Here is a 14,499-nt window from a genome sequence, read left to right as displayed (position 1 = left end):
GGGGGGGGGGGGGGAATTGACTGTCCAATCATTTACAAAAATGAATAAGCCAGTGTGGAAGAAAGCTTTAAGTGGACACCAGACTAGCTTGTTATCCAAGTCAGGCATAACTACTTCCCAGCTCCTTCCACCTGACCAAATGATTCCAAAGATTCTGGTGTTTTGAATCTTGAATTCTGAAGTCAGGACTTAGTACCATAGGTAGAGTGTTCCACACAACTGACACTTGATCTTAATCTTGATCTTAGGTAGGCCTTATAGTAAATAAACATCTAGTAACCTTCCTGAGCTTACTGGTCCTGAATCAAAACCTGACTCTATTTAATGATAGTTTTAGTAAGCATTGACAGAGATGCCAAAACACCACTTTATCCATATTACATGTCTTTCTTCATCTTTAATATAAAATTCTTAAAATAGTACATTGAGTATTTTTCTAAACAAATTTTTAAACACTATTTTACTTTCTCAAGCAGCTCAACTCCTGTTCTGCTGTTTTCAATTGCCTCATCAGCACTTAGGAGCTCATGCTTCAGTGACTTCAAGATATCCAGGCATCAATATACAAGCCAAAATTTAATTCAGAAGCTGAAAGAAAATCAGTAAAGCTATTTTTTGAAGGGAACAACCTTACTTTATCTACCACAGTATCTGCTACCTGTAATTCAATTTCTTTTTTAAAAAAAACACAAACACAACCAAACCTACAAAAATACAAACATTTTATCCAGGGACAGGGAAGCATGGAACATCAATACCTTTAAAACATATAAGGAGAAAAAAAATATTAGCCAGGAACATCTGTGGGTTTGCCTTCCAAATTTTTAGATATTTGAAAAAACAAAACAAACAGAAACCAACACCCAAGTCATGACGTTCAAGAAAACATACCAAAATCCAGACTTAGTAAAGAGACAACCCTGCACAGAATGATCCAACAACCAATTAATTAAAAATTAACTAATTTGAACAGGTGTTCAAGCTGGTCTTCCTTAAGTATGGGAAAAATCAAAATGTTAAATCAGGAACAGAATTTGTGGCTTCAAAAACTGCTCTAAAAGGAGAATTATATCATCATTTTCGGATTCAAGAACAACAACAACAAAAGTAACTGTTACCCAGCATCATTCTCTGTGTGTACTACTCCAGTCTTCTGTGCTTACCTTTGTAGAATGCCATTTTCTTGTGGTATTACCCCATTAATAGCTGCCTGAAAAGAGAAAACAAATTTTGAGTCAAGCATACAGAGCAACAAAAATAAACCAGAACTTGTGTGATATGTTTTAAAAGAGTGATTAGTTTGCTTTAAAATTTGCTATAAAATGTTCTCCATTCAGTGAACATTCTTGATAAATGGTATTGTCATTAAAGTACCTGCATAAAATAAAAACCATGTCTAAGTGAAAACCAACATGAATTGAAGCTCAGACTCCCAGATGCATGCAATGGATTTCCCAGGTGGAATGCATGGGAATAAACTGCATGGCCCATGCTCTGTAAAATCTAACACTTTGTATGTAGGTACGTACAGTGAACGTAATCGCTTTCAAATGCATCGAGCTAACTGTGCACAGACAAGGCAGCCAGACAGCACATACACAGAAGATCTAATGTTTCCCAGAAGTATAGCACAAAGCTATAAACCTGCACAGCTGCACATACACTGCATGTTGCAAGCTTGATGTGTCCACAAATTGATGAAGTTGGCGCAAACAGCTACTCAACAGCACACGTGCCTCCACCACACCTACGCCTTCCAGACAACCTGCTTCGACCTCACACACATACAAATATCATCTAGCCTCTTAAGAGTCCTCACGTGCCAGGGAATCGCAGAAATTACTACCCCAGGTAGAAAAGGAAGTATTTCTTAACCGGATAAATCTTACTTAAGTATCATTCCATGCTGTCCAGATCATCAGAACAAACAAAATATTACTTATAGGTGTATAAGTACAAACCTGGCATGCTGCATTCAGATTTGGTCTTATTTGAAATTAGAATTATTACTTATATCCTAATGAATTCTATCTCATATTAAAATGCACTATTTTTAAAATAGGCACAACATACCCCAGTTGCAAGTTCAAAACCTCATTTGTGACAAAATTATTTTCAGCTGCATTGCTCCATTCTACATTGCAAAAAGTTTTAATGCATTTCCAGCACATCTGATGCCATAGAAGTTTATATAAACTCTGAAATTATATATGTCAGGATGAGGGAAAGCAAATAACACTCTCTTCAACAGTACTTAGAAGACAACTTATTTCATACTGCTTTATACGACCAAAAAAGTGATTTAAAGTTGTCTCATTGCTAGGATTTTTCAAATTTGAGGGGCAGTGAAAGTGATACCTTATGAGCTGGTGAAGATGACTTACACATTTTACTCCCCAGCTGATAAAACTTTGTTGTGATTATCACTAGAAATATGGGACTAAACACATCAGAACCCTACCTAACTTCAGACTTTTAATCCTAGCCCAGCAGTGGGCAAATAAAGTGGAATAGCCTGGGAGGGAATTTGACAAGGAATGAGAAAGAAGAATTCAAACAAATCTAGAGAGGAGACAAATTCTACTTCTGCTCTTTGATGATCTTTATAATCACTATTGCGTTCACAAGTCCGAATTTGTTAGACTTAACAGTGAGGTTAAGGAGAGTTTGTAGCATCCCACTAATCTCCTTTTTCTGCTGTACCAGTGATTCATGTATTTCTACTACCACAACTTTTAATATCCATTCTCATATGTAAAATATTCCTGACCTGTTGGCCAGAATACCTGGTAAATGAGTGTGAATGAATGTCTGGTCCCTGATGAAGAGGTAAACACTGACATTTAGAAGCTCACAGATTCCCTGGTACTCCAGGAGAACAAAGTCATATACTGCAGGTGAACTACAGACAGTCAGCCATCTATCAACATCATTTTTACAAACTGATATTTTTTTTTAAAAATGCAGGTTAAGTGCTTAATAAACACAAAAATACATTAAACCAAGATTTAAATGCTTTGGTTTCTTTTTCTCTGAATGTATAAACATGATTTTTTACAATTTTCATTAATAATTAAGGCTACATAGTCAAAAAGCATTACTGCTGAACTCAGCTAAGTAACTATGATATTGCAATATGATTTATCATGTATTTAGAAACAAATGTTCCATAAATAATAGCCAAAAAAGCAGACAAGGAAAAGGGTCACAGGTATATATAAGCTACAGCAGATATCCATGAGGCTGTATCTAATTGCAGTGAAAACAAAACTTCCTTACCAGATCAGTTTTTAAATCAGTTTATCCACTGTGCATGGCAATGATCAGTGGTTTCTTTTTAACAACATGTCTCATTTATCATTATCGTGGTTTCTGCAGTCATACATAGCTCTTGATCATGTTCATCTAATAAACCTCCAGGAAAAAGTGGGAGGTTTTGGTTTGTTTGGGTTTTTCTGGATTGGCTTCCCCTCTGTACTCATCAGCAACATATTAGACATTTCTGTCAATCGGCAGGTAAAGTTGGTTGAAAGACAAAAAAATCCTTTATTTTGCATCTGCAGGATACAGAGCGCAAACACAGGGGTTTGTACCACAGGAACTACACTAATAATGATCTGGTAGCACAACAGAATTCTCTTTACTCGGCGAAAAAGAAGCTGCTTCAGCTATGAAGAAATATAGCACAGCACGGCACTTCCACACTTCTTCTGTCCAAGCTCATGTCTCAGTCTCAGAGGATTAAATCAGCTCAAACTTTTTCTAAGCCTAGTTAGAAGGGTTAAATTCGATAAAGGCTCCAAGCTATTTTCTTTAAAACTGAATAACTCGCTTGTTCACGTCCCCAGTTTTGTAAACTTGATGACATTTAAGGGGCACAGCAGTAAGAAAAAACAGCAGCAGCATTATGTACTTTTTTGATGGAAAGACCTCTATTAACCACACTGTAAAAATAAAGAGTCTGGACACTATTTGTTAAGCAAGATGGAAGACTAAAATTATGTAGACAGCAAATGGTAGCAGTGCACATGTAGATATTGCATAAATATTAAATATCCATGTTCTTACAAGACATCTATAAGTAGACCCTGCAAAGAAAATATGAAAAGGAACAGCCATCTGCTTTAGAATTTCACAGGAGGAAGGTTGTGACTATTAAAAAAAAAAAAAAATCTAAAAAAGAACAAGTTATTAAGGCAAGATCTGTTCCAGGCTGTTCTTCCCCAATATCAGCTCCCTTTAAGGATCAGGTCTCCACAGCTAAGCAAACATTCGAAGATAGGATTTTTTTTTTTCTTTTTTAATTTCCAAACAGGGATCATTTGATCATCAAAAATAGCCTGCATGACTAATATAAGGTAATTTAAAAGATGTGTTACCCTTGAAACAATTTTAGTAGCAGGTGCATTAAATGTATTCATGGGTTCTTAAATATAAAGGTATCATGTCTGGCTCAGAAAATTTCTTCAGCTTCCAATAACCAGGGAAGTAACACTCCATGCTTATGCTGTCATCACACAGTGTCACACGTGCATATATGCTGTACATCCACAACTGTCACTGCTGGATACTGGGTACCACAGTTCTGACAGGTATTTGCCTATTCTAATGCTATCAACTATTTAAAGAATGGAGGTCACTTTAAATGGAAAATTATAGGGGTTTCATAAGATTTTTCCCAAAGCCAGGAATCCGAGGTGTGTCTCAGTGCCATCCATATGAAAACTCTACCACAGCACTGTTCAAACTCAGAACAGAGGAATAGAAGTGAGGACATACTTATTGTTTCAATGACAACATTCAAACAACTACCAGGCCCACAATTTATTTTAGGAATTTATAAGCCAAATTCAGTTATTCTTAATTTATACATTTTATTTAGAGATATCGGTCTTATATCCAGGAACTGAAATTGCTTATTTAAGAATTTATTAAAGTACTGCATGACCTGATTTGATTGGACCTGCTTTGGACCACGATGACATCCAGAAATAACTTCCAATCTCAAGCACTCTGGAACTCCATCATCCAACAGTACAAGGATATATTGATAAACATTACTGAGAATCCTGTTCTTTTAAATGAATATGATATAATACTGGACTGATGAGTACCAATTACAAAGGTTCAAAGTAAAAATATTTTTTTTTGTGTTTGTTTCAGCAGCAAGCTTCCAATTACAGTATATATTAAATCCAACTTTGTTTCCTGCAAACATAGGAAACAATGAAGCAATCGGGTTAATGAAAGGTTGCCAAATTCATTAGTAGTTTGGGCAAACCAGAAACTCTGTGGTATTCTACAAACAGACTGAAATTATTTAAGTGCCTAAAGAAGAGTGTGAAGTAGACTGTGAAATTTAAAGCTTTTTCACAAGGGAATATTAACTTAAATAGATTAGCTAGTTCTGACTCAATTTAACTATCTTTTATGAGTACAAAATATCATTAGAGAGAAAACCAAGAACCACCATATCTTAATAACGGTGAAGCAAAAATGTTGATGACTTCTCTCAAAATACACAATTACAGTACTAACCATTTAAAAGCAATTGAGCACATCTTACAGTGACTCTCACGGCAAAGGAATGAGGTCCTATGACTAATTCTGAACAAACTGTCGTATTTTAGATAGCACAAACATTAAACTCCCAAGTTTAAAATAGTGGTTATCACTAAGTTTGAAGAAGGACTGGATTTGCCAATCATACTGCTTAAAAGCAGAGGTCTCTGACTGTATATTCAAATGAGAAGGGGAATTCCTTCCTCTTCACGAACTACAGATGGGAGGTAGTTTTTAAGTTTCCAGAATTTAAAAGTGACGTTTAGATGAATTATCTTAAGAGTTAAAAGCCAGTCCAGGCAAAAATCACAGTTAAAGACTTTTGCGATGGGTGAGGTGGGAGATCTTCCTCCATGGCCACCTCTTGTTCCCTCTCCTTTCCAATCTCCATACCACACAACGGTTTTGGCTGATACAGACCCTACCCTAGATATAGATCTTTTAAAACTTTTCCCATTCAAACCTCTACCCCAATGAAGAGAAAGAGCTTTTACAAAGCATGACATAAGATCAACTTTCTCAAGCAGGGTATCAAACAGGTATTGACACATCTTTAAGAAAGCAAGTTCAAGCAGCATGATACTGGAAGAACAACCCATTCAGAAGAGGAGGCTAGAGAGATGTCAATATCATGGACATGTGAAAGCTGCATGAGTTTCACCGAGATAAATAACCGTAATCAGCTCAACGCAACCAGTACAAGTTTATCTATGGATCAGCTCTCACCGAATTTTAAAAGACTTGATTAGGTTTCATCGAATTCAGCAAGTAAGACCATCTTTGGTCTACTTAATAAAGCTCACACAGAGATTTACATTTGTTTAGCTAAAAACTGAGGTTTACATTAAACACACACAACACAGGAATGAGACAGACACAGGGTAACAGGAACTGCCATACAGATGATTTAATCCAAAACCCAGAGATGTCTGACCAAACTATATCAACTATATCAAGTCAAGGGGAAATATAATTGAGTAACTTGCTCATGGGGCACTTTCTTCCAAGGCCCTGAATTTGTCGGTCTGACACATTTATATTTCTAGCAATTACAGGGGTTTTTGTTGTATTCCACTTAAGTAATAGCCTTATAATCCACATATTTAATTATTTCTATAAAACTCAGGAAGAGCTTTCTTTGATGCAAGGATTCATTTACTGTGATGTTAAAAAAAAAAAAAAAATCTATATTCTTTCCCAAATGCTAAAACTCAGATTTTACTTTTGGTTTAAAATATCTGGTAAGCTAAAAAAAACAAAGCTCTGCATTTTATGTCTTTCCTGCTCATTTTGCCTTTTCTTCTTACTATATATTTATCTTCTTGATATAAAAACAAATTCTCTCAAATCGCAAATTCAGAAAGTTTATCACACACTGTCTTCTAATCAGCAGGACAGGTCACCATCTTAGAGGAAGGGGTGCTAGCAACTTTTAGGACTGTATTTTAACATACAATGAAAAACAGTTGCTATTTTGTTGCACACTACAAAACAAATAGAAACCTATGTGCATATTCATCTGACCCTTTCAGCATTTAATCTTAATTTGCATCTCAGTCTGATTACACAAGTGACTACAACACCAAAACCTACATACAAAACCTCACTATAGGGGGAGAGATGACATACAAGACAAACATATTGTGGTTTTAAGTTGTGTAGAATTAAAAAATATATATATAAATGTTATACTTCGAAAAGATCAGCCAGTATTCCTCTGGATCAATCCATCCTGCTTGAGGATCATTCAAGACTTGTTGAATTTAAACAAATAAACACGGGGTTTTTTTAAAGCTAAAAGTGTAATGAAATACACTAAAAGGCCCTCATTTAGCAATCTATAATACACTAGAAAAGATATTTCTTATCTATTGTATGATATATTTCCACAGCATCAAAAGGGTCATTTGCACTACTCTGTTTACAACTGTAATTCCACTGCAATTAATCCTATTCCTAATTTGTGCTAAAAGTGATATTCCCCCTGAAATACAATATTCTTACTCTAATTTTGTTGCTTTCACGTGATAAATTGCTTATCCTAAAGATTTAAAATCCATTATTTTATTTACTACTCAAACGAAATTAATGGATGATAAAATTCTAAATGCTTTGTACATTGAGGAACTTTAAAAAAAGTTCCTTTAAACAAACCCCAAAACTGAACAAATGTTAACCAGAGAACAAATAATTAAATTATAAAGGATAAAGGAAAGCATTAGTGAGATAAAACATGCACGAAAGGACAGAAAAAGCAAAAGTGAATTTTAAATTGCTTCCAAACTATAAATCTGAGTGACAAAGGAACATATTTTTATGCACAACAGCAAAGCAAAACAGGAGAAGCAGGAAGATTTATTATTTCCTCTTGAGCAAAGAAGTATTTCTTAGAACGAAACTAACTTGCCAGGTTCTGCTATAGGCATATATTTTAGTAATAACAGTAAATGTTTTGAAAAATGCTCCCCTAACAACTTTCTTTTTGGCAAATACTAGTTTGGGCTTGTATTTTCAACAGAACTGATAATAATGGGTAGTGCCAGATGTAGAGGTGTCAAAACATTTGTTCTGACCTGCTGATACTTTTTATCCAGTTTCCTGAAATCACAGTAAAACAGACTATGCATAGACTTTTCTTGTGATCAGCTTACAACAATAAAAAAGTAGAAGATTTGGGAATAAAGAGCAGAAGTTTTAGTAACCGATGCTGACAGAAACACACTGTAAGTATTAGTCAAATACTGCACTCAAGCTGGATTAATAAAGGTTTAACTGAAATCAGCTGTAATACAATCACTTCTTTCTGCCCCAAGACTTCAAGATTGCATTATAAGATCCCCAAGCAGAGGAACGTGGCTTCTGTACAGCTTTATGCAACTATCAAATCTCGCCTGGTACAGGCAAGTCTGCAGTGTCTTGTTCTAAACAAGAAATTCCATAAAACCTTCTGCAGAAACACCAATTATTTTAGACCAGAATCTTTTTACAAACAAGATACACTATCACCTTCCTACATACACAGCTACTTTGAAAGCACTACTTTAGCAACTCATGACTGCTATGAGTTTGATATTAAAAAAAAAAAAAAAATATTATTTGCTTTGGATTTTTAAATTAATGCAATAATATTTAAATTTTAAAATTACTAATTGTGCCCCAGTAGTAACAGAAGCAACCTCTACCTTTGCTATCTTTGCCAGGCTTTTCAAAGGCAAAGAAATGAGTCAGCTTTTTCCTGTAGCTTGTGTTATACTTGCTGGCGTTTCCCCAGCTTTGCAAGTCTCAAAGTACTTCCAAGTGCTAGACGTGAAGTTACACCCACAAAGTTTTTACAGAATGCCAACATTTGTCCCCATCGTGGTTAAAATTTAACCAAAAGCTGTAATTGAACTACAATGAAATGTCGTCTATGCATTCTGCTTTATTTCAGCTTGCCTTCTTTACAACAAATATACTTCATGAAAAGCTGCAAAACAATAGAATTGCTAATAAAGCAAAAAATTAACATTTCATCAAAAAATGCCACATGAATATATTCATACAGATGATTCACTTCATCAGCAAGAGAGCACGCGTTGAAATAGCTTACAATTAGCACTCTAGATGTGGTTTCCCATTTCTCCCTACTTCTTTCGTGGCTTCAGCAAACTTTTTCCGATAGTTCCTACAACATGCCGAAATGCACTAGGAAGCCTTTCAACAGTTAGATATACTTCTATAATCCTGGGAGAAAAACCCACATTTTGAACAGTTCTTTAATTTTATATTGTCACTACATAATTTCCCAAACAAAGCATAAATTCATAACTGGATGCATTTTCTTACCATAATGAAAATAAGTAACATGAATAGATTTGTAAGAAGCTTATGGATTAGTATGTATCTGAGCTGAAACTCTATTTCAGCAGGAATAAAGAAAAATAACCTACTCTGAATTATGCACCCAAACCTCACTCATATAGAAAGGGAGAGTAGACCATGACGCAGACCAAAGTCTGCTACTTTGACACATATTATATGTATTTTCTAGTCATTAACATCACAACTTTTTACAATATTGCTTCACCTTCTAACAGAAAGAAATGCTTATGCTTGATATCAAAACATATTTTGTTACTCTTTAAAATATTAAGCTAGACAGCAGGAGAGTCTGATAAAACAAAGGCTATGCCTGAAAAAATATCTATGTACTGAACTCCCACATTTCTACTCCTCTCCTAACTATTGTATGTAAATTTGAACGACAACACTAACAGACACAGGTTGGGGATGGCTATCCCATGACAACACCCTTTTTGTTCAGTCTTATAAAAATAGTAAATTTTTAAAATCACTTGTTATAAGATCCTAGCTCTTAGCAAGGACCTACCAGGGATGAAATCTCATGACACAAGATAATTCAAAATGTCCTAGAAGTACTGCCTATAGACTAAGGCGCCTTCACTGAAAAGCTGTAACAACATGAAACATATCACAGGTTCAAATTACCCTAACCGCAGTCGGACTGCCTTATCACTAGTCCATAAGAAAAGAATAATGATGCAAGATTTATCTTAAAAGCTTGGAAACCAGAAAACACCAAGCCAAATTATGTAACTTACAATTTGTCCCGCAGTATTTCTCCTTATACCTCTCGACAGCCTACACTATACTGCTGGCACTGCAGCAATGCAGGTCTTCCAGGACCAGCTAAAGAGAGTTTATTTAAACAAAATTAGGACAGAACTATTAAGATATTCAAGAGTAATATAAGTAAATCAATTTTTAAAATATTCTGCTTATAAAGCCTGACGGGTCTAGATGACTCCTAGCTTCTGTGGTAAATTCTTTCACAATTAAGGCTCACTTGCAAAATAGTCACAGCTGAATGTGGCACAGATGCTGGTTCATAAATTAAATAATTTACTTCATTTTTCTCCCACTCATACATTCCCAGCATGACTCCACAACAAACTGTTGTCAAACACACGTTTATAAGATGTATGAAATTTTCAGTTCAACTAGTCACAGAGTAATTTACTACAAACTACTTACAGTAACCTCAATGCCAACCAGTTCACTATTGATATAGTCTAGAAATTTGCTCTTAAATTTTAATGTCTCAGGACAAATTAATGCTAAGCAATCTTCACAGAAATTGCCACTACAGAGGTACCAGCCTCTGAAAATAAGTATTTGTAAAAGGTAAGGCTGGTGGGTGAGCCATACATATAGCTACAGCAATACTATCAGGTACTACTGTGACCTTGGGTGCTGCTTTTTGATTACTCTCGGAACACAAAACTATTTATTACAAGAAAAGGGAGTCTCTTTCCATGAACCAAAAATCTATGTTCATTAGTCCCACTGCTTGTTTGTTCACTATACAAGAAAAACTTAAGTAAATGAGCTTATATCTTAAGTAACTAAATTCTACCTGTTACTTGGAAATGAGAAGCACAACTCACTTCACTTTACAATGTTGACAGCAAAGTTTTACCTAAAAGTCTCCTCCACTCTCTGGCCAGACATTAAAATTTCATACGCATCATCACAGCACCACGGATATAAAATACATAATCACAATCCCTTTGTTATCCTCTGGTGAATAAACCAGGCTTTTTCTATTAGAAAAATTAAAATCAATAGTTATAAAACAAAATAAACTATTTTAGATCAACATAATCCCCCTAGTGTCTAGAAAATTATCTACTATATTGCAAGATAACCATTAGATTTGCTACAATTGTGAAGGAGCAAAAGATAAAGATTTCTTCACAGATACTGGAGAATTATTTCAGTGTAACAGGAACAAAAGCGTGTTTATCTAGAAGACACTTTGTTCAAGTTATACCAGTTTTACCCTGTGGGAAAGATATATACCTCATTACACCTTCCTTCAATCACAGCAATGTGAGAATTAGTCCCTTCTGATGAATTAATAAAACTGCAAAGCATACATAAAACAGCACTAAAGAAAACACATGTTTAAAGCTATGACTCTTAACTGCCTTGAATTAAAAAAAATCCCTAGCTCTTTAAGAGTTTTTTCATCCTCCCAAAGGGCTGCCTTCAAATTGAGGGACAAAATATTTCATGTATTTAACCCTAATTCATGGTTTCCATAACGTTGCAAACTGCACATCCCTTGGCCTCAATCCGTTTAAACATGGTAGACCAAAATGAGCCTTAAATACACTTAGTCACCAACTAAACAAATAATTTTATGATGTTAATACTGTAGCAGTGCCTTGAAAATAGGAGACAGGAATGACACTGCACAGCACCAGTTTTCCACAATGAAAGCTCAAGTCCTCCCAAGCTCTGAGGCTGTCAAGACTTGTGTGAAATAAGAAGAGTTCGGTTTCAGCAGAGGAGCAATTTAAAGAAATTAAAACTGTTTTCACCAAATTTCCAAAGAATCTTTCTCAGACAAGGCTTTGTCCTGATAAGGAGACACAGTAATTTCCTCAGGGGTTCAGAAAGAAGAGTCTGTATTTCTTACACATTCACCTGCATTAGGACCAAAAAATAAAAAGACAGAAATAACCTTTAGAAACCAACCACCCCTCCGGGTCTAGTAAACAATTTAGCTATTATTTGTTGAGGTAAAGTGCATTTTGAGAGGTTTTTTTGGTACTTGAATAGTCGCACACAAGATCCATGAGAATCTAATAAAATTTTGGAATAGCAGACTACAGATGGGGAAAACAATTCATTTCGGTTTTCCAATCTTTCTCTACATACAAACCAGAGACTGCCCCCTTGCCAGTCTTGTTCTTTACAGGGGGAACACTGAAACTTGAGATTCTTGGATATTTACACGATATCAGCAGCTACAGCATTGATTACAGCTTTCATGGGTTTTCTCATTAAAAAAAAAAATAAATCACAAGACATGGCAACGTTAACATAATTCAAGCAGTGTTTCTCAATCTCTTTTGAAAGAGCAAAGGGTCATACAAACAAGAAAACAAATCCAAAGACCACCTAAGCTTTTTGAAAAAAGAAATCCAAGGGACGAACGTAGATAATAAAATAATAGTTCTAAACTTTTGATTGTTTTGAATAGAACACATAAGTTAAACATTTGCTACTTCTATTCTCCCTTCAGTATGGTTGTTTTCTTGCTTGCATGTGCTTGTTTCCATGCTTGCATGTGTCAGAACACATATGTGACATTTTTAATGGGTTTGGCTCCATTTTATTTTAAACTGTAATTAACCACTTTCTGATGTCTAACAGACCACTTGCAGGCAACAGACCAAGACTGATGCAGAAACACAACAGGATCTATTGCAATCTGTGCTCTCATTGAAGTCACATGAAATGACTGTCACAGAGACAATATATTGAACACTTCCCTGCATCACCCGAGGTATCAACTATTGCCATTATTAAAAGTCTCAGAAGAAAGCAGATTGGATTTGCTAGGACCATAAATACTGGGCTACCTTGCTGCTAGCAGAGGTAATCTTCCCTCCTTGAAGCACACTGAGGTGACAAAGCAGCACACCTATTCTGCATTCTGCAAGTAAAAAAACATTAATTTCCTCCACATGTATTAGTGGTGGTGGTTTTGGTTTGGTTTGGGGTTTTTTTAAATAGATGAATGTTTATACAGCCATGTGGAAAGCCATACCATGCTTACAATTGTCTATAGATCTTCCCATTTCATATCGTCATCAATGTAGAAAATATATAGAAAGGAAACATCTGTTTTACCTGCGATGAAGGCATTCAAAAGTAAACAAAGACAATGAATTTAATAATCCTGGGGTTTTTAAGAATTAGCTAGTCCTCCTCACTACCACCCAGCTGCATAAAATACACAGCATGCACCTGAGCTTACTGAAAGACACAGAAATGTCACTTTGGGAGCTGCAAAAAGCTGGAAATATAAAGAATGAGAAATCAAACCATTTTTGCAAGCAGGGATCCTTAATTTAACAGAAAGTACATTAAAGACTCCCCAAAAGGATTTCTGTGGTCCTTTGTAAAAGAAAAGCTCACATACAATTTAATTGTGTCCTACTAGAAAAGATTAATGCTGCAGTTGGACACACAATAAACCGGCAATTCCTGTATTTCCTGGAGAACAGGCACCATGCCCACAGGACTCTTGCACCAGCGGGATGCCCATCCACCAGTACTACCTGTCATTACCCAACTCAAAGCTTCCTTCTTCCTTAGCTCTGCTGGCAGAAGGATTTGGAATGCTGTCCAGGCAACTCAGGGCAGTAACAGCGAGCATAAACTGAGCTGACAACAGAACACCAAGATCCAGAAGAGGACATCTGTCTAAAACAAAACTTTAAAAGCTCCTTAAAAAAAAACTGGGATACAAACCTCTGGTTCCAACAGGCAGATGTGACCGTTCATTTGACCACAGGAAGAACGTTATTAGCACACAGATAAGCCCCTGTTCCTAACAGTGAAAATCCCTCAGATCTTGACCTAATGAGAGGAGCACACCATGAACATCTCACTAGACCCATACTGAGTGCTGTCAAACGCGTGCCATATTCAGTTTGCAACTCTGAAGTAAAGAAAACAGCAGGTCAACAATACAAGATAAAAGGGGCCAATGTGATGAACATGATCAGCATAATGTGTAGTCCTGATTCTCCAGCCACTGAAATACAGCCCACTTAGAATGAAACAAGAGAGCTGCTAAACATATGACAATGCTGGCCCACATTTAAGGAAAAGAAATGGCCATGTGCCAAACTTAAATTAATCACCTAGTTTCTGGAGGCAGACTAATTCAAATCCATCAAAAAAAACATACAAAGAGATACCACATCAAAGCTTTTGCAAGGCAAACCAGTTACAAAAAAAAGACAAAAGACATCGTTAGTGTATTAGTTTTTACCAACTTGTACTGAGATTTACTACACATTATTAAAAAAAAAAAAAAAAAAAAAAAAAAACCAAAACAAAAAAAACCACCAAAAC

General features: G+C 35.7%; 1 protein-coding gene across 1 annotated transcript in view; it reads right to left on the bottom strand.

Annotated features, from left to right (window-relative positions):
* The window catches only part of FAF1 (Fas associated factor 1), a 155,146-nt gene that overhangs the window by 134,583 nt on the left and 6,064 nt on the right, over window positions 1–14,499 (bottom strand). The window contains exon 3 of the mRNA XM_026853882.1: window positions 1,164–1,210. Within this exon, the coding sequence (XP_026709683.1) occupies window positions 1,164–1,210 (47 nt within the window). The remainder of the gene's footprint in view (window positions 1–1,163; window positions 1,211–14,499) is intronic.

Source organism: Athene cunicularia (genome assembly GCF_003259725.1).
Source record: "Athene cunicularia isolate RWA chromosome 8 unlocalized genomic scaffold, athCun1 chr8_part1, whole genome shotgun sequence".
In the NCBI taxonomy this organism is placed as follows: Eukaryota; Metazoa; Chordata; class Aves; order Strigiformes; family Strigidae; genus Athene; species Athene cunicularia.
This window is presented reverse-complemented; position numbering and strand designations above follow the sequence as displayed.